The following is a 17543-nucleotide window of genomic DNA, read 5'->3' as shown; positions in this document are numbered from 1 at the left end:
CACCCCCCGACGGGGCGGGCGCGGCGGCGCCCCCTGGCGGGGAGGGACGGGACGGGACGGGACGGGGCTGGGGGGGGGGGGGGCGGGCGCGTTCCCGCGGCCGGGGCCGGTCCCGGTGCGCGGCCCCGCGGAGCAGCAGCGGAGGCGGGTGCGGCGCAGGCCGTTTATTGAGCGGCAGAGGCGAACGGAGCCGGGGCGGCTCAGAGCCAGTCCCGCGGGCCCGGCCCCTCCCGGCTCAGCAGGCGCACCAAGCGGGCCCGCAGGTTGCCGGGGGGTTTGGGGCCCGGGCGCCCCCCCGGGGGCTCCTCCGCCGCCCCCCGGCCCCAGGGCTGCTGGGGAGGGGGCTGGGGGCTGCCCCGCCGCGGGGCCGGGGAGCTGCGGGGGTCGTAGACGTGAGCAGCCTCGCTGCTGCGGCCCTCGGGGGCCTGGCGGCTGCCCAGCTCCCACCGCCCTTCTTCTTCTTCTTCCTCCTCCTCCTCCTCCGGGGGGGCACCGGGCGGCCCCGGCTCGGCGGTGAAGATGTTCTCGTAGAGGTGCTCGGGGGGCGGCTTCCCCCCCGCCCAGGGCTCGCCGGGCGCCGGCCGGCCCGGCCCGAAGAGAGGCTGCTGGCCCCGAGCGATGGAGGCGTAGACGATGGGGCCGGGGGGCTCGGGCTCCGAGGGGTGGAAGCAGAGACGGGGGGGCGGTGGGTGCGAGCCGGGCTGCGCCCTCCCCACAGGCGGGCTGGGCTGGGGCTCCTTGGCCCCCGGTCCCCTTGGAGGGGGCTCGAGGCTCTGCGCTGAGAGCTGGGGCTCCGCCGCGTCCTTGCCCTGCTGCTGGGAGGCGATGGCGGCGGCCACGGCCCGGCACAGCTCCAGGGCCCGTGGGGTGCTGAAGGTGAAGGTGCCCTCGCCGGAGTCGCTGCGGCGGCCGGCCTCGAAGGAGAAGACGTTCTGCGGGGTCGGAGGGCAGGGTGAGGGGCTGGCAGCCGCCGGGGGCAGGCAGCGGGCGCGGGGAGGGCGAGGGGCACGCACCTGATCTTGGCCAAATTTTCGGAGGTAGGGGTAGGGCCAGGTGAGCAGGGGCTGCCGGGACTGCGCGTCCTTCAGCGTCAGGCTGTGGGGCAGGGCGGCCAGCAGGTAGTGCCCGTGGAGGCCGCAGCGGGTGGCCGCGTCCGTCCGCAGCAGCAGCACCGGGAAATCGGTCACTGGGGGAGCAGAGCGAGGCCGGGGTCAGCCCCGCCGCGCCCAGCCCGAGCCCACCCCGGCCCCGCCGCCGCACGTACGGTCCTGCCGCGAGGAGTAGAGGGAGTTCTCCTCCATGGGGACGTCGGTGCCGGGCTGGGGCTTGGCGCTGCCCGGCGCTGCTTGCTTGGTGCCCTGAAACAGAGGGAGGTGAGCGCAGCCCCCCCCGGGCTCGCCGGGGCCGGGAGCAGCGCGAGCGGTGCCGGCGGTACCTGGAAAGCCAGCTGGCAGAGCTGCTCGATCCACTCGTCCCGCTGCTCGGCCGCCAGCACGTAGCTCTTCTCCGTGGTGGTGAGGTAGAAGGCGGCGGTGGCTTTGGGGCAGCTCTCGGCCCCCGCGGGGCCCACGGAGACGCAGTCCGAGAGGCGGATCACGCGGCGGGCGCAGCGGCGCAGGGAGGACTTGCCCAGCGCCTTGCCGTCGTCCCGCACGTCGAACTTCTCCATGCGGGCCACGCCGGAGGGGCTGGCGGCGAAGAGCTGCGCCCGCACCTTCCTCCAGGACCGCTGGAGCGCAGGAAGGGCACAGACAAGGGGGGGGGGAAAAAAGGGTCAGCAGAGCTGCCTGCCACGTCCGCGCTGCCTCTGCAGAGCCCACCGGGGACGGGACAGAGGCAGGGCCCTCGCTGCAAGCGCCCTCAGCGTCACTCGCTGCGGCTCGCTGAGCACCAGGTCCTGTGCTTTGTTCCCTGCTGCGAAGGCCAGCCTGCCGCTGCTGCAGCTGAGCCCCGCGAGCTGCTCTCAGGAGGGATCGCGATGCAAATTAAAGCCATTTTGAGCTGCTGGGGCTCCTGCTGGCAGCCTCACATCTGCACGGGGCCTCAGCACAGCCAGGCCCTGCAGCTCGCAGCCCGCTTCCTCCCAGGGGAGCTCTGCGGTACCAGCGCCTTCCCAGCCCGTCATGGAATAGAGGGGGTGCGTGGCCCCGTGCACCTCGAAGCACACGGCCCAGCCTCCGCCCTGGAAAAAAAAAAAACCACGCTGCCGAGCACCCAGAATATCTGCGGCCTCCCACGCGGCAGGGCACCGGCCCCACGCACGTAGGGACTGCCCGTTTCACCTCCGGGACTCGGCTCCTGCTTGGCAGGGAGGTGGGAGCAGCTCTGAGAGCACCGGGGGCACGATGGCAGCCCCGCACATCCAGCGAGCACGGGGAGGCCAGGGGTCGGTGAACACCCCGCCTTACAGCCCCCTGGCGCTGGATCCACCCTACGGGGACCGCCACGGTCACCTGTAAGGTCCCCGTAAGGTCCCCGTAAGGTCCCCGTAAGGTACCCGCAGGGCCACGGCACCCGCTGCCCGTCCCAGGCCCAGCAGCTCTCCCTGCAGCGCCGCCCCAGGGCGATGCTCAGTCCACCGTCCCACGCCCGCTGTCCCCCCCCGGCACACAGGCACGGAGCCGCGCCTCGTTACCACGCCTTTATTCATCAGGAGCCCGGCGGTGACCGAGCGAGGACAGGGACACAGCACGCGGGGCTGAGCACCCGCAGGTGCCCGCACGGATGGGTCCTCTGGGCCGTGGGGGAGCCCGCTGGCGGGGGGGGCTACGGAGCGCAGGGCTCGCCCTGGGGGGCCCAAAGGGGTCTGGCTCCGTTCCCCCCCTTCCCCAGCAGCGGGGGGTGCAGGCCTAGCGTGAAAATGGATCAGGGCAAACCCTGTAGCCAGCCTCGAATCCCCCCTCTGCCCTTTACCTTCCCAAACTTGCAGTGCTGCACATAGAGGATGCCATCCTTCACCGGGCTCTCCATGGGCCCCGCGCAGCCCCGGCGGTCAGTGCGAGGCTCCGGGCCTCGGGCAGGCAGCGGCACAGAAACGTGACTGCAGCCGAAGCAACTGCACGGGGCGGACGGACTTCCTTCTCGCCGAGACTTCCCCTTTTTGGTGTGTGGGATGAGGGGCAGAGGCTGGGCCACAGGAGGTGTCCGTCCGCCCTTCCTCTCGCAGCGGGGCAGCGGGGCAGAACGCATGCCGCGAGAGCGGGGGAAGCTCTCAGGGGACCGCCCGACGCGAGCGCAGTGCGCCCAGCCCGGCTGCATCGGGGCTCTTTTGGTGGCAACGGGAACAGCCACGAGCTGAGGACGCACGGAACGAGGTACGGGGGCGAGGCTGAGGGGCTTTGGGGGGGCGGCGTGTAAGACCCTGGACACACCACTGGGCAGGGGGAGCAGCCCCTGGAGCTTCCTCGTCCCACTGGGCACCGCTAGCTGCTTGCTCAGCACCTCACAGCAGCGTGCGCTGTAGTGGGCTGCTGCAGTACTGCTCCACACACCTCCTAGCGCAGGAGTTTGGGCGAGCAACAGCCCCAAGACCAGGCCACAGCAGCGCAGGAGAGGCCTCTGGTCCAGGCCTGCTCTGGGTTCTGGAACGCGAGCCCCGGCTGAAAGGGAACCGAAACCCAGGCGGGCTAGAAGTCCATGGAGCTGTGGGCCAGGTAGTCCTTGCGGCCGATGTTGCTGACTTGCTTGGTCTGCATCGCCTCCAGCTTGGGGCAGTCCGTGATGCGATGGCCCAGGCCGCCGCAGAAGGCGCAGCCGCGTTCCCCTGTAACGGGGGGAACGGGGTCAGGCTGAGCCGTAACCACGCCAGGCCGGGCGACGAGGCAGCACCCCGCGGGGCAGGGAGGCAGGAGCCACCCCGCGAGCAACGGGGGCGCCGTCTGCAGCCCAAGTCCCCGCAGAAGCTCCCAGTTCCAAGCCGGGCTCTCTCACCTCCGATCTCCAGCATGGTCTCGTCCCCGCAGTGCAGCACCTGGAGCACGGGTGGCACCTTCTGCTTCGCCTCCAGGAGCAGAGCCTTCAGGTCCATGAGCACCGACTCGTCTGGGGGCAGAGACGTGGATCAGACGCGGCGCCAGCAGGAGCCCGACCCCAGAGCGCCCCAAGGACGACGTGCAGGGCCCTGACTTCCCCTCCGTTACTCATCCCTGCTTGCTCGGGAACATTTCCCGCGTCAAATCCAGGGCAGCTTTGTCCGGCTGCTGGGGGCTGCAGCCCACCCCACGACTCCCCCAGCCCCCAACCGTTCCTCACCGCAGGCTTTGTTGATGAAGGTGGTGGCAATGCCGGTGTTGCCTGAACGGCCCGTGCGCCCGATGCGGTGAACTGCAGAGAAGCAGAGAGGGTCAGGCTCGGGGAAAGGCAACGCGACGGCCAGCCCCCGGCCCAGCGAGCAGCAGGACAGGCACGCAGCCCTGCACCCACGCAGACGCCCTCCCGCAGCGCCCGTTCCGCACCGTAGTTCTCGATCTCCTCCGGCATGTCGTAGTTGATGACGTGCTGGATGGCCGGGAAGTCCAGGCCCTTGGAAGCGACATCGGTGGCAACCAGCACGTCCTTCTTCCCGTCCCGGAAGGCCTCGATGGCTTTCGTCCGTTCCTCCTGATCTGCAAAGGCCCAGCGCAGGAGATCAGCGGGGGCAGAGCTCCCGGTCCTACCTCCTGCAGCAACCCCTGCGGCCTCAAAGGCGAGCACCGCTCGGCCTGCGTGAGGACCCCCGCATCCTTTCCCCAAACAAAGGGGCAGAGGGACCCGCACGACGTTTACACCTGCTGTAACAGCGAGCACAGCGGCGTGCACTCCTAGGACTGCTGACACCAGCACAGTCCTCCCTCGGAGCATCGCAACCCGCTGCGTGCTGGGACCCTACAGCCCGTGAGTGGGATCAGACAGGCTCACGCCCCCCCGGCGCTCTCACCGACCTTTGCCCCCATGGATGGCCACAGCCTCCACCCCCTTGAGCAGCAGGTACTCGTGGATCGCATCGACGTCGGCCTTCTTCTCCGCAAAGATCAGCACCTGCCACGACGCAGACACCTTGGCAGAAGCGGCCTGCGCGTGCTGGCAAAGAGCACGGCGCCCCGAGAAACCCGTTCCCTCCCGCCGAACTGGGGCTGCGACAGCTCCAGGCCCAGCACCGACACGGAGCGCGGCTCCCTCCTGCGCCCGCCCCCACGCAGGGCAGAGCCTGGCAGCGCCACGGCCACGTCCCCGCTGCCAGCCAGCACCCAGCTGGGGGCTGCGGCGTGCCCGGGGCAGCCAGAGCGCGTTACTCACGGGTGGCGGAGTCTTCTGCAGGCACTCGAGGAGGTACACCATCTTGGCCTCCTCCTTCACGTACTCCACTTCCTAGGAAGGAGCACAGAGACGGGTCGGGCAGACAGCAGAGAAATTAACCCCACGGCTGGCAGGGAGAGGTACCAGCGCCCCCGAGAACCACGCTGGGTTCCACACAGGGAGCTCCCAACCACCTCACCTGCACAACGTCCAGGCTGGCAGCACCCGCTCGCCCTACGTTGATGGTGATGGGCTTCACCAGGGCACTCTTGGCAAAGTTCTGGATCTTCTTGGGCATTGTGGCACTGAAGAGGAGCGTCTGCCGCTGGCCCTGCGCGGGGAACGGGGCACAGGCAAGGACTCAGCGCTCGCCCAAAGAGCTGGGTGTAGGGATCGAGCTTCAGGGCGCTCGTATCGTACCAGCCCAGTACCTTGAAGTAGGAGAAGATGGTGCGGATGTCCCCCTCGAAGCCCATGTCGATCATCCTGTCAGCCTCGTCCAAGGCCAAGTAGCGGCAGATGTCCAAGCTCACCATCTTCTTCTGCAGCAGGTCCATGAGGCGGCCCGGGGTCGCCACCATCATGTGCACGCCACTGTGGGACGAGAAAAGCCGCGGTCGGGCGCGTGGATTCCCGCCCCACACAACACCCGGGGCCCGCACCATCTGCCTGGCACGTCCCCTTGGCCCCCGCCGCAGGCAGGACGCCACCCCTCGGCCTCCCGCCAGCAAACGCGAGCGCGGCTCCTGACCAAAGGACTTCCTCCCCAGCCGGGCCTTACTGTTTGATGGTCTCCATCTGCTCCTTGACGGACATGCCCCCGATGCAGAGGGCGCAGCGCAGCGGGGGCAGGCCGTCCTCTTGCAGCAGGCGGCAGTAGTACTCGATGATGCCGTGCGTCTGCCGGGCCAGCTCCCGCTGCAGAGAGAGAACGCGTTAATTCCTGCACGTTAATTCCTTCCCACGCGGGGAGAGCGTGGGATCGGTGCTTGACATCGGTAAAAGCTTCCTCCCCGCCTCCACCGCGCCCCAGGCACTCACGGAGGGACAGATGATGAGCCCGTAGGGTCCCTCCCGCTTGGAGAAGGGCAGCCTCTTCTCCTGCTCCAGGCAGAACATGATAACGGGGAGGGTGAACACCAAGGTCTTCCCAGAGCCAGTGAAGGCAATGCCGATCATATCCCTTCCCGAGAGGCTGCCGGAGAAACAGGGCTGACGGTGAGCCACGGAATTACAGGGGGGGTCAGGCCTCAAGGCCTGAGCAGGGTGAGGGGGCTCGCTGTCACCAGGGCACAGCGCCCGCTTTATCCTGCTTGGTGGGTGGTGGGGGGGAAACAACTCCTGGGAGGGGGTGAGAGCACTCACATCGTTGGGATGCCCTGGATCTGTATAGGCGTTGGCTGCTGGATTCCCTTCTTCTTCAGGCCCCTCAGGATAGCTGCCAGAGAACAAGGGACACGCACGCTCGCTACCCAAAGTTTTTCCCCCGTTTTCCCTTTTAATTCCTCCCTCAGCAGCAGCCATTTGACAGCAGCAGCCAGGTGACACAACCACTTGTGAATTTAAGCTAGGACAGCGCAAAAGATCTGACACCTTTGCTCGCTGCCGGACACGAGTGTCCCCAGAGAAGACCCCCCCCTGGGTCCCACCTGCTGGAAACTTCATCTCCTTGAAGCTCTTGATGGGAGGCGGGATGCCCTCCCCCTCCACCAGGATGTGGTACTTCTTGCGGACGCGATCGTGCCGGGCCTCGGACATGCCCAGGATGTAACGAGGTGCTCTCCAGCTGGGAAGGCAAGAGAGGAAGGTCAGGATGCAAAATGTCCCGGGACTTCAGAGCCAGCAGCACCAACAGAGGCCGAGGAGAACTCCCTGCCGAGCTGTTATCCCACCATGGAGAAGAGGTGACCCCAAGGGGCTTCATAAGCAGACCCAAGCCAGTCCATGAAATACCTCCCCCAGCTCCAAGTAAGAAGCCCCAAGCTAACACCCGAGAGCAGCCTGGAAATAATGGGTGAACCACGCCAGCACCACCTGGACACATCCTGGTTGTTTCCCTGACACTGCGGAGCTTTGAGCAGCGCTGGCTCCTTGAGCTTTCCCCTTTTTTCTCTAACTTAGTCTTCCCCAAGATCCGAAAGCCCAGCTCAAGCCTTCAAGTTTTACGTAAATGCATTCTAACAAGTCTTACTGTACATAAAACAACATCCTGAACAACTCAGCAGCCTTTGATTTGACGTACAGAGGCATGAAGCCAGGCAGTGCGGTAAAGCTGGTGGCCACAGAGCAGCGCTCTTCCTACCAGGCTGCACAGCGTCTTGCTCTTGTCAGCTGCGAGGAACTGAGGTTTCCAGAAAGACAACTTCCACGCTGTGAAACGCACCTGGTTTTAATGGGATCATCATAGGTGATACCCTTTGCCATCTCCTTCACTGACATCAGGGCTGCAAGAACAAGGCCAACGAGATCAGAGAGCGCTCTCCACCTCCATGCACGCAGACGTTAGGGTAAGACAGTGAGCCAGCCAGCACCTCCGGGTGCAGGAGCACTGAGGGCTGCAGCCTGCTGGGTCTAGGGGCCTGCTCCAGCACGCTCCCAGCTAAGCCAGGCAGTCAGAGGCCAGCTGGGGAACTCACGGCGGGATCCCTTTCCCAACCCCAGGGTGGAACATCACCGAGCACTGCAAGGCAGGCAGCGCCCCTCCTGCTGCCCGACAGCCCTACAGACGTGCCCGCAGCCCACAGAGCTCCCAGCACTCACCTCGGCCCTCCGCCACGCTCTCCAGGATCTTCTCCTCCTCCTTCAGCTGCTTCTCTTTGGCTGACTCCTTCCGAGCTGGGGAGAGTCAGGGAAGCCGTGAGATGGCCCCAGCACCCCCAGACGGCCACCCGGGCCTACCAGCCGCCCGGCCCTGCCGCCAGCTTCCCCCCCCCCCCACCTTCCGCTTTCTCCTTGAGGTGCTGGTGCTGGTCCAGCAGGCTGATGTTAGACTGCGGCCCCAGGGGGATGTCGTCCTCGTCGCCGCGCTGCTCGCCGCCGCTGTCCCGCTGCTCCTCCTCCGACACCACCTTCCGCCGCATCTGCAGCAGCTTCTGCAGCTGGGGGGCACCGCGGGGAGGCCGGGTGTGAGGCGCCGCAGCGGGACGGGGCCGCCCTGCCCTCCCCGGCCCCCCGTTACCATCTGCTGCTTGCGCTGCTTCACCGGCACGTAGGGCACGTAGTCAGCGTCCTCCTCCTCCCCGGACAGCTCGGACGACTCGGCCGCCTCCTCCCGCTGCCGCTGCGGGGAGAAGCGAGGTGAGGGCGGGGAGAGGCGGCCCCGGGGGGGGGGGGGGGCCGAGGGGGGCCGGGGGGCCGCTGCCTCACCTTCCTGCCCGCCGCGGCCTCCATGGCGCCGCCGCCCCGGATACAAAATGGCGCCCGCCGGAAGTGCCGGGCTGTCGCCTAGCAACGCCGCGAGCCGCTCCCCTCCTTCCGCACTCCCTACGGGTCGCCTCGGAGGCCAAACTTCCTCAGAAGGCGCGCGCGAAAGCTCTTCGAGCCCCCCCCCCCCCCCCCTCCCCCGGGCGCAGAACAAAAGCAGCAGAGGCTGGGGTTAAATAAAATAAAAAATTAAAAAGTTCTTTATTGGGTCCAGCACGGGCCTTTCTTCCCCGCAGGGAGCCGGGCGGAGAGGGGCGAGGGGACGGCTGGGGCGGGGGTGACCCCGCGGCGGGGAGGAAGGGGGCGAAGGGAGCCCCGGGGGTCCCGCGGGGCAGGAGAGCACCGGGACCCCCCCGAGGGGGGACCCCACAGAGGAGAGCCGGGGGGACCCCCGGGGAGGGCGGTGGCGAGGGGCACAGTGAGGAGAGCGGAGCGGCCGGGGGCGGGGGGGCGGCCCCGCGCCTCACTGCGCTGCGCTGGAAGTGGTTTTCTTCAGGGTGAAGTTGGTCCAGTTCACGGCCACCTTCTGGCGCGTCTGCTTGGCAGAGTCCAGACAGAACCTGGCGGGGAAAGGAGAGAGCCCCCATGAGCCAGCAGCTCCCCGACCAGCCCGGGGCTGAGAGCCAGCTCCCGGACCCAGCCCCCGTCCCGTGCCAGGTGACGCCACCTCACCTCTTGAAATACTCCACTTCTCGGTCAGTCTCGTCCATCTCTACCCCGTCTAAGTCCTTGGGCAGGAACACGTCATCTGGCAGGCAAGGCAGAGAACAACGGGTCAGCATGATATGGTGGCATGCCGGACGCCCAGCTCCCTCCCATCACCGTTCTTCCAGGGACGGGACTCCCCCCACCAGGGCACGGGGATGGGAAGGGGGGTGGCAGCGGGCAGGGGAAGGGCTGGTTTGGGGAAGGGACCATAGAACAGAGCCGCTGACACTCACCAATAGAGGTACTGGATTTCTCCACCTTGTTCCGGCTCTTCCTGCTCTTGCCCTTGGGCTGGGGGGACCCCCCCCGGGCAGTGGGGTGAGGCAGCTGCCGGTCCCCGGGGGCCGCGTTGGGCGGCTGTGCCGGATCCGGCAGCTCAGCTTTGCCCTCTCCCCTCCGGCCCTTCCAGTCGCCGCTCCTCTCCTTCTCCGGCCTGGCGCTGCCGCAGCCCCAGGGCTGCCCCTTGCTGCCCTCCACCACCTCTGCGCAGCCACCCGCCCGCTGCGGCTCCGTGGCGCCGGGCTTCGAAGGGTGCTTGGTTCCCAGCACCTGCCCCTTCGCACCAGGGCTCTCCAGCCTGGCCTGGCCCCCGGGCGCCACAGCACCGTCCCCCTTTTTCACCTGCCCGCTCTGCCGCTTGTTTTTCCGCTGCCGGCCTCCCGCCGGCGCCTGCTCCGGTGGCTCCAGCCCCTTGGGCTGCGGCCCCTCCTTGGGCTCCGGGCTCAGCCCGCTACCGTCCACGGCGGAGTCCGCGGCCTTGGACTGCACCCAGATCATGCGGGAGAGGCTGGGCACGGCGCTGAGGCGCTTCACCACGCCGTTCTCAGCCGGCGGGGCTGGCGGCGGCTCCCCCGGCCCCTCGCCCCATCGGGGGCCCAGCTCGCCCCGGAGCAACGCGTGGCTCTTGGCGGGGCCCAGGCTGAGCGGGGCGAGGGCCAGGTCTATGTCCTGCAGGTCGGAGGAGCCGTTGAGGTGGGAGAGCAGGTTCTTCTGCTCCAGGACAGCTGCCTTCTTGGGGAAGTCGTTGACGTCCAGGTTGAGGTCATAGACGCTGAAGCTGGCCCGGATGGAGTCCTTGATGGTGTTCTTGATCTCCTGCAGCCGGCTGCTGAGGAAGCTGTTCACTCGCTCCAGCTCCAGCTCTGGCCACTCCAGCAGCTTCTCCTCGGCCGGCTCCCTGGTCTGGCTGGCTGCAGGGGCGCGCTCTGCTCGCTTCTGGGCCTCCGCTTCCAGCTGGGCTTTCTCCTTCTCCTGCAACACAGGAGAAGATCAGATGGGTCAGAGACACGCATGCAGGCCACGCATTAGCCTTGTCAGGCAGCAAACTGAGGGCTAGTGCTCAGTATGGCTTTCCCATGTCGTCCACAGCTCCCAAACTGTCAGGTGTCCACTGTGGGCACCACAACAGCCACCACTCTGGGCACGAGGCAGCAGCAAACAGCAGAAGCTGTCACAGCACTGCCTCTCTCCACTACAGAGCCGTGCTGTTTATCAGAGCCCCAGCCTGCAGCAGGCAGAACACACCAGTCTGGCCCTCCCAGGTGTTTTGGGTACCCTCTGTATGAACAGAGGCACAGGGAAGCTCCCCATGGAAGCTCCCCCCACGGAGCACTGCTGTCACCTCAGGGCAGAGGGGCAGTAAAGGACATAGAGCTGAAGAAACCAAAAGGATGAAGAGAGAGAAGGCAAAGCCCTCGCAGTCTTGGCCTGACCTTCCAAGATGAGGAGGACAGGCCTCCCCTCTTGCACGCTCTCCCCACCCGGCACAACAGGACATGGCACAGAGCAGCCCTTCCCTCTGCCCAGCCTCACCTTCTTCTTCTGCTTGTGCCGTGCCCGCTTGGCCGCCTTGGCACTGTTCAGGGGCTTGGGCTCCGTGCTGTTGATGTAGTCCAGCAGCTCGTCCACGTTACGGTGGTCCACAGCCGGCTCTCCCGAGCCGCTGTTGTGCCCTAGCTTCTGTGGCAGCTCCTCTTTCCTCTTGGTGAGGCGCGAACGCAGCTTCTCCCGGATCTCGGCGTAGTTGCGGCTTGTGGGAGCGGCTGGGGGCTGCGGGAGGCAAAACCTGTCAGGCCTGGCAGGCACGGGGACCAGCGCAGGCAGCCCCAGCTTCCACACGGGTCCCCCACTGCCCTCCCCAACCGCTCCTGTCCCTGAGGTCACAGCGGGATGAGTGAGCACAGCCCCTGCCAAACTCTTTTCCAAGCCACAGGGTTTGACAGGCAGAAGGCTGGGAGCAAGGGGGACCAACAAGCTGATGAGGCAGGAGGGAAATCAACGGGGTGCAGGGGGTACACATGATGGCAGAGGACAGCTGCGGCCCGAGCTTCCCACCTTCCCACCCTCCACACAGACTTCATAACTTCACAGCACAGAGCAGAGCCGAGCCCGAAGACCGGGGGCGGCTGCAGAGCAGCCCCTCACTCACCGCGTTGTGGCCGAAGAACTCACAGTAGCAGCAGTCGCAGAACTTGCCGTCCTTCTGGTTGGTGGAGGAGGACGTGCAGGAGCTGCGCTCCGAGCTGCTGTCCTCGTCCTCCCCGAGCCCCTCGTCCGCCTCGCACGGCTGCGGCGGGTGGCAGCCGGTGCCGTTTGGGAACTTGTGCCCTTTGCAAGAGGGGTCCCTGGGGAGAAGGGCAAGAGGTGAGGGGGAACCCAGGGGCTCAGAATCACCCGGCGCTGGGTGTGTAGGAGCACCCCTCCCGTGCCGGAGCACGATTCGCAGGGCAGACAAACCCCATCCCCTGCACCCTCCTCCTGCAGTGGAGGAGCCCAGAGCAGAAGGCACCTCTAGCTCCTCGCCTCCCAGCGCCTCTGGCACAGCAGAGCTCCAAAAACCGTCCCCTGCGAGGCCACGAGCTGATCCCAGGGCAAGGAGCGGTACTCACTGGGGGCAGCAGGCAGCACGGGAGAGAAACGCTGGAACTGCACGCAGCTGCCAGACATCCCCACGCGCGGGCGGGCCCGACTCCCGCGGGCACGGCCCGCCCAGCTCAAGGCCGGGGTGGCCGGGGCAGAGCCCACAGCGCCATTCCTCTAGCTCCTGCTCGAGACCCGGCTGGCCCTCAGCGGCGAGCGCTAAGCAGCGGAGAGGGACCAGCGCCCTGGGCTCAGCGTGCTCTCTTCCCAGGCACAGGCAGCCCGAAGAGGGCCAGAGGAGCGGGCGAGCAGAACCAGCGGTCCGCGGGCTTCGTCTTCTCGAGGACCTTTGCCCGGTCCCTTGGGTCTCACTGACAAAGGTCCTGGTGGCCACCAGCAGGCTGGCCAGGCGGCTCCTCTGGGTCTTTTAACTGGAGGAGGAGCAAGCGAGCAGAGTCTCTTCTGCACCGCAGTACTACGGGACAACCGCACAGAGAAGACACACGGGGAGAAAAAGGGCTTAACCCCCTGACACCAGGGGTCTGCGGCTACGGAACCGGCCCGCAACCACGGCAGCTCTGCACCACCGCTCCAGAGCGGTCGGTGCCTTCACATGGGGAAGGAGCATCCTTGGGCAGGGTGGGAGAAGGGGCGTGTTGGCCAGGAGGAGAGGTTGGAAGCACGCGGGGGTCGCCCGCTCACCTGTTCGTGCCGGGCAGCTGGTGGGAGGCAGGCGGAGGGATGAGCGAAGTACTGCAGTGCCCGTTGCACGGGTGGGCGCAGCCGGAAAGCGGAGGCGGCATCTTCAGCAGCGGCACGTTGGCGGGGGGCAGGTGGGGGCTCTTGCACGACCCCGGGCCGTGGGAGGCGACGCCAGCGGGAGGGGGCTCGGACGCCGGCTTCGGGGCTGCCGCCTGCACGCTGGGCGCGGGGAAGAGCGCGGGCTGCGGGGAGGAGCCCGGCGGGACGTGCGGAGGGGAGCCGAAGGGCCCCGGGTGGGCAGGGGGCTGCTTGGAGGGCACCAGCGCCGGCGGCTGCGAGGGGAGGCCGGTGGGGCTGTTGGGAGGAGCGGTGAGGTCCGAGTGCTGATGGTGCTCTGAGGAGTGGAAGGCCTCACCTGCGGGCGGGCAGAAGCAGAGACGGTCAGATGCTGGCTGTCCTACGTGGGCCAGGGACATGCTCAGAGCCACCCCGCGCCCAAAATCGCACGGGTCCCTCAGCACGAGCTCCACACCAGCCTAGAGGAGGCTCCCACACCTCTGCTAGTGCCAAGAGGTGCCACAGCGCATCCTCAGCCAGCAGACAAAGCACAGGGGCTGCTCCGGAGGGAGCAGGACAGCGAGCACCTCTGCTCTCTGGGCTGCTTCTCCACGGGACCAACCCTGCCTCCCCGCAGGGAACGTGGGCTCGAAGCCATCCCGGCTCGCAAGGGGCCTCGGCAGCCCCTTGTCTCCCCCGCAGGACCTGGCCCAGCCCCACACGGAGCAGAGCGAGGGGAAAGAGGGGGCTGGAGAAGGCAGCGCAGAGCAGCGGGCTGGGAGGACGAGGCCAGCCCTGCCCCGGCGCACGCACCTGGCGGGGTGGCCCTCCGGCACATGCTTTTGAACTGCTTCGGCAGCGTCTTGCAGAAGTCGAGTGAGGTAGGCAGAGGCGAGCCCGGGGCGGCGCTGCCGGCTGCGGGGGAGGCCGCGTGGCTGTAGGGACAGGCCTTGAGCCCCGGCGCCGCGGCAGGAGCCTGGCCGACACACTCTGGGGAGAGAGCCAGGCTGGGGTGCTTGTCGCCTGAAAGGAAAGCAGAGCGAGGGCCTGGCTACTGCCTGGCGTCCCCTGGCCATTTCTGGGGGGGAAAAGCAGCTCAAGCATGCTTGCAGCCACCCCGCTCTACCCTGCCCGCAGCGTGGCACGCCAACACGGTGCTGGAGCAGCACTCACGGCAAAGCAGAACGCTCTGAAAGCCCAGCACCTCTGCCTTTGCTGCAGCAGAGGGTGGCACACAGCAGAGGGTGGCACCCAGGCACCCAGCCGGCATGCAGAGACCCAGCCCACCTCCCCTGCCCGCCGCTCCGGTGCCTGCAAGGAAGCAGCCTCAGCCAAGGAGCAGGGAGAAAGCTCTGCTCAGCCCCGCAGGGGTTCAACTCACCTAGTGCAGCAGGGGGGGCCCCAAGGGGACTGCCCTGCGCGGCCCCGTTGGTGTGCTGCGAGTTCCAGAGCCCCGAGAGCTTGTGAGCAGACAAGAAAGAGCTGGGGTCCCAGTCCCCTGAGTTCCCGTGGCACGAGGAGGAGGAGGAGGAGGTGGAAGAGGAAGAGGAGTGGGAGCCACCCCCACAAGACTGCGACTTGCAGGACGTGTGGGATAACGAGACCTGGCAAGGAAAACACGGAGTGAAGCAGCAGCGGGCCCCTGGGGGAGGCGGGACGCCCTCAGCCCCGCGGTGTTGGGGCCAAGACCCCCTCCACTGATCCGAGCCCCTGCTCCTCTCGCTGCCTCCATCCAGCAGCGACGCACCCTGGCTCCCAGGGCCCAGGCCAGCAAGCCAGGTGGATGCCAAGGGCCAGGGCTAAATAGACCCACAGGGGAAGTCACCGCTTTGCCCCCCGAGCCCTGCACGCAGGCAGGCACCTGCCCTGGCACACGCTGCCCCACCGCCCCGGGTGCCCGCAGCCCAGAGCCCCAGGGCTGGGCCAGGCAGCGCGGGGAGGACGAGCACAAGGCGCTGTGCAGCGGGGCTGGCACAGAAGCAGCGGCACCGCCGGCCCGGCCAGGCAGGCAGCTCCTGCACTGCTCAGGCTGCCAGGGAAGCCTCCGTACCACCCTCTGACCCACCCGAGCAACTCTTGAGGAGCTCAGGTCGCGGCGAGGAGGGGGTCTGCACACCCAGCTCACGCCACGGGGCGATCGATGCTGCGAGGCCGCGCTCGCGGGACACCCAGCCCTGCCACCCGCCGCTGCCCGGCCGCGTACCGCCAGGGCCTGCTCCTGCACCGCCCGCCGCTCTTCCTCCTCCACGCTCTTCCGGCAGCTCTGGCAGATCCACAGCGGCATTTCTCCCAGGAGGTTCTGCACGAGCGTTGGCACGAAGTCTGGCGGCAGCCTCTCGCCGGGGGAAACCAGCCCATTGTGGGACGGCCCTCCCCAGTCCTTGCGCTCGCGGTGGCAGAGCAGGCAGCACGTCTGCACCGACTGGTTGGCGGTGGGCAGCCCCTGCGGCGGGACACATGGGCCACAAGTCACCCCGGGGCACGGCACGGCTCGCGGCGGGGCCCAGCCTGGCACACCAGGGCAGCCCTCGGGATGCTGGCATCAAACCGGAGCGCTTCTCGCAGGCTACACGTGGGTCTGCGCCTTGTCCCAGCAGCACAGAGCGGCCTCGGGCTTAAGATGTGCCAGCTGTGAGCATCTCAGACCACTGGGTGGACCACGCTGTGCTCAAGAGCCGGTCCCACCACCAGGTAGCACCACGCCAGCCTGCGAGGCCACCAGCAGCTCCCCCTGCACCTGCGCTACAGCGGGACCAAGGAAACTCCCAGGGCAGAGCAGGATCCGCGGACGTCACCCCGCAGGGCCGGGCTGGGGGTCCTGCAGCCACCACGCTCCCTCCTTGCCCATCGCAGACCCCCTATCACAGCACCCACACCCCCTGAGCCCCCCCGCCCACCTCTTTGTTCTGCAAACCCAGCAGCAAGGATGCGCCAGGGCGGGGAGCAGCCCCCGGTGCTCTCTGTGCGCGGGGAGGACGGGACGGGGCTCGCAGCCTGGCACGGCAGCGGGCACGGGGCCGCAGCCTGCGGGCTCTCCGGAGGCCGCGCCGAGCCGAGCGCTGCGCGGGGGCCCCCATTGTCTGCGGCTGCGGCGGGCCCCGCGACAATGAGCGCACACCGAGCCGCTGCTGCCAAACAGATGGCGTCCCCCGGGCTCAAGGTGACGCTAAGGTCAGAGGCCAAGGAGAGGGTGGGGGGCGCGCAGCCCCCCGGGCGGCTGCGGGCTGGGGGGCGGTGGCCGCGGGACCACCCCGCGCTGCAGCAGGGGCAGGCGGCACCGCTGCTGTAGGGGATGCTGTAGGGGATGGCGCTGCCCAGGGCACCCAGCGCACCCCTGCGGAGCAGGGACCCGCGCCCCCCGGTCCCGCCGCGTGCCCCCATAGCAGGTGGCGGCAGCACCCTGGGGACAGCGGGCAGCATCGCCCAGCAGCGGGGCCAGCCCGCCCTGCGGGCGCTGCGGCCCCCCGCGGCCCCCCGGGCACAGCGAGCTGGGGGGGCGCCCCCCCGGGAGGGGGGCACGCACCGCACCCCCAGCCCCCGGGGGGCGGCTGCACGGCGGTCCCGGCGCGCAGGGGCTGCGGGAGCGGCCGGCCCCCGGCCGCAGGAGAGCACCGGCGGCTCGGGGAGCGGCCCCCCCGCACTGCCGGGGGGCGAGGGCTCCGGCCCCTCCCCAGGGGGCGGCAACCGAGCAGCGCGGAGCCCCCCGCACCCCCCGGCGGTGCACGGGGAGCCGCCGCCGTCCCCGCCCCACCGGCACCCCCCGGGCACCCCCGGCCCCCCCCAAGCTCCGCACCCCCCGGAGACCCCGCGGGGCCCCCGAACCCCCCCGGGACCCCTCCCCCCGGTACCTGCGGGGCGGCTCTGCCCGGCTCGGCGCTGCCGCCCGCCGCCGCCGCCACCTCGGACGGGGCGGGAGGTTCCGGGGGGGGGCGGCGGCGGCGGCGGCGGGGCGGGGGGGGTCGGCCCGGCGGCACCCCCGGGGCGTTCTCGGCGGTTGGCGGAGCCGCCGGTGGCCGCCGCCGCCTTGTTCCGCCTGCGAGTCATGGCGAGCGCGGCCCGGCGCCCGCCGCAGACAGGACAACAGCCAATATGGCGGCGCGGCCCGTCCGGCCCCTGCCCGGGGGGGGGCGGCCCGGCGAGGCGAAGCCGCCGCCGCCATTTCCCGAGCGGGCAGCGCCGCGCACCGGGGCGCCGCCCGGCGGCCGGAGGAGGCTCGGCGGGAGCCGCCGCCGGGCATTGCCCGCCCCCGAGGCCCGGAGCTCGGTGTGGGGGGCTCGCAGGTTTCGGGGGGGGGTCCCCTCGGAACCCCCCCCTCGGTTCTGCGGGGAGTGCAGCGGGGCCCGCGCCCAGGGGCGTCCCAGCACCCTGCTCCCGGTGCTGTGCGCGGACAGCGCCGCCAGGCCCCCCCCCCGGGGCACCCCGAACCCACCGGCAGAGCTGGGGCCGGCTCAGCCCCTCGCCCCCCTGTCCCCCTACAGCACGTCGCCCCAAAAATGCCCCGTGGGATGCCTCCATCCACG

General features: G+C 69.0%; 3 protein-coding genes across 4 annotated transcripts; all 3 read right to left on the bottom strand.

The window, feature by feature from the left end:
- Positions 1 to 200: 200 nt before the first annotated feature.
- On the bottom strand, positions 201 to 3258 carry DOK3 (docking protein 3). Its single transcript, XM_035559602.2, has 5 exons — positions 2914 to 3258; positions 1436 to 1729; positions 1265 to 1358; positions 1014 to 1186; positions 201 to 932 (listed from the first exon to the last, which is right to left on the bottom strand). Exons 1-5 carry the CDS (start codon positions 3256 to 3258, stop codon positions 201 to 203), a joined length of 1638 nt encoding a protein of 545 aa, XP_035415495.1.
- On the bottom strand, positions 2631 to 8714 carry DDX41 (DEAD-box helicase 41). Of its 2 annotated transcripts, XM_035559702.2 has the most exons (17): positions 8641 to 8714; positions 8453 to 8554; positions 8213 to 8372; positions 8035 to 8109; positions 7658 to 7718; positions 6924 to 7060; positions 6640 to 6712; positions 6316 to 6469; positions 6056 to 6192; positions 5706 to 5868; positions 5474 to 5605; positions 5275 to 5346; positions 4920 to 5016; positions 4455 to 4604; positions 4252 to 4323; positions 3931 to 4041; positions 2631 to 3763 (listed from the first exon to the last, which is right to left on the bottom strand). In XM_035559702.2, exons 1-17 carry the CDS (start codon positions 8662 to 8664, stop codon positions 3627 to 3629), a joined length of 1857 nt encoding a protein of 618 aa, XP_035415595.1. In that variant the 5' UTR covers positions 8665 to 8714; the 3' UTR covers positions 2631 to 3626. The 2 variants fall into 2 exon arrangements, with proteins under 2 accessions (XP_035415595.1, XP_035415594.1); XM_035559701.2 differs by having other exon boundaries at positions 4920 to 5346; positions 8641 to 8703.
- Positions 8715 to 8871: 157 nt separating this feature from the next.
- On the bottom strand, positions 8872 to 17182 carry FAM193B (family with sequence similarity 193 member B). The gene is given in 12 exon segments (XM_035559607.2): positions 8872 to 9257; positions 9370 to 9445; positions 9639 to 10656; positions 11218 to 11454; positions 11834 to 12029; positions 12967 to 13381; positions 13837 to 14046; positions 14405 to 14627; positions 15227 to 15466; positions 16872 to 16952; positions 16954 to 17091; positions 17093 to 17182. Coding segments are annotated over 12 exon segments (3021 nt in total). The 3' UTR covers positions 8872 to 9160.
- Between the last annotated feature and the right edge of the window lie 361 nt (positions 17183 to 17543).

Source organism: Cygnus atratus, chromosome 14, assembly GCF_013377495.2.
Source record: "Cygnus atratus isolate AKBS03 ecotype Queensland, Australia chromosome 14, CAtr_DNAZoo_HiC_assembly, whole genome shotgun sequence".
Taxonomy (NCBI): Eukaryota; Metazoa; Chordata; class Aves; order Anseriformes; family Anatidae; genus Cygnus; species Cygnus atratus.
The sequence above is the reverse complement of the archived record's forward strand: the minus strand, read 5'-3'. Positions and strand labels throughout refer to the sequence as shown.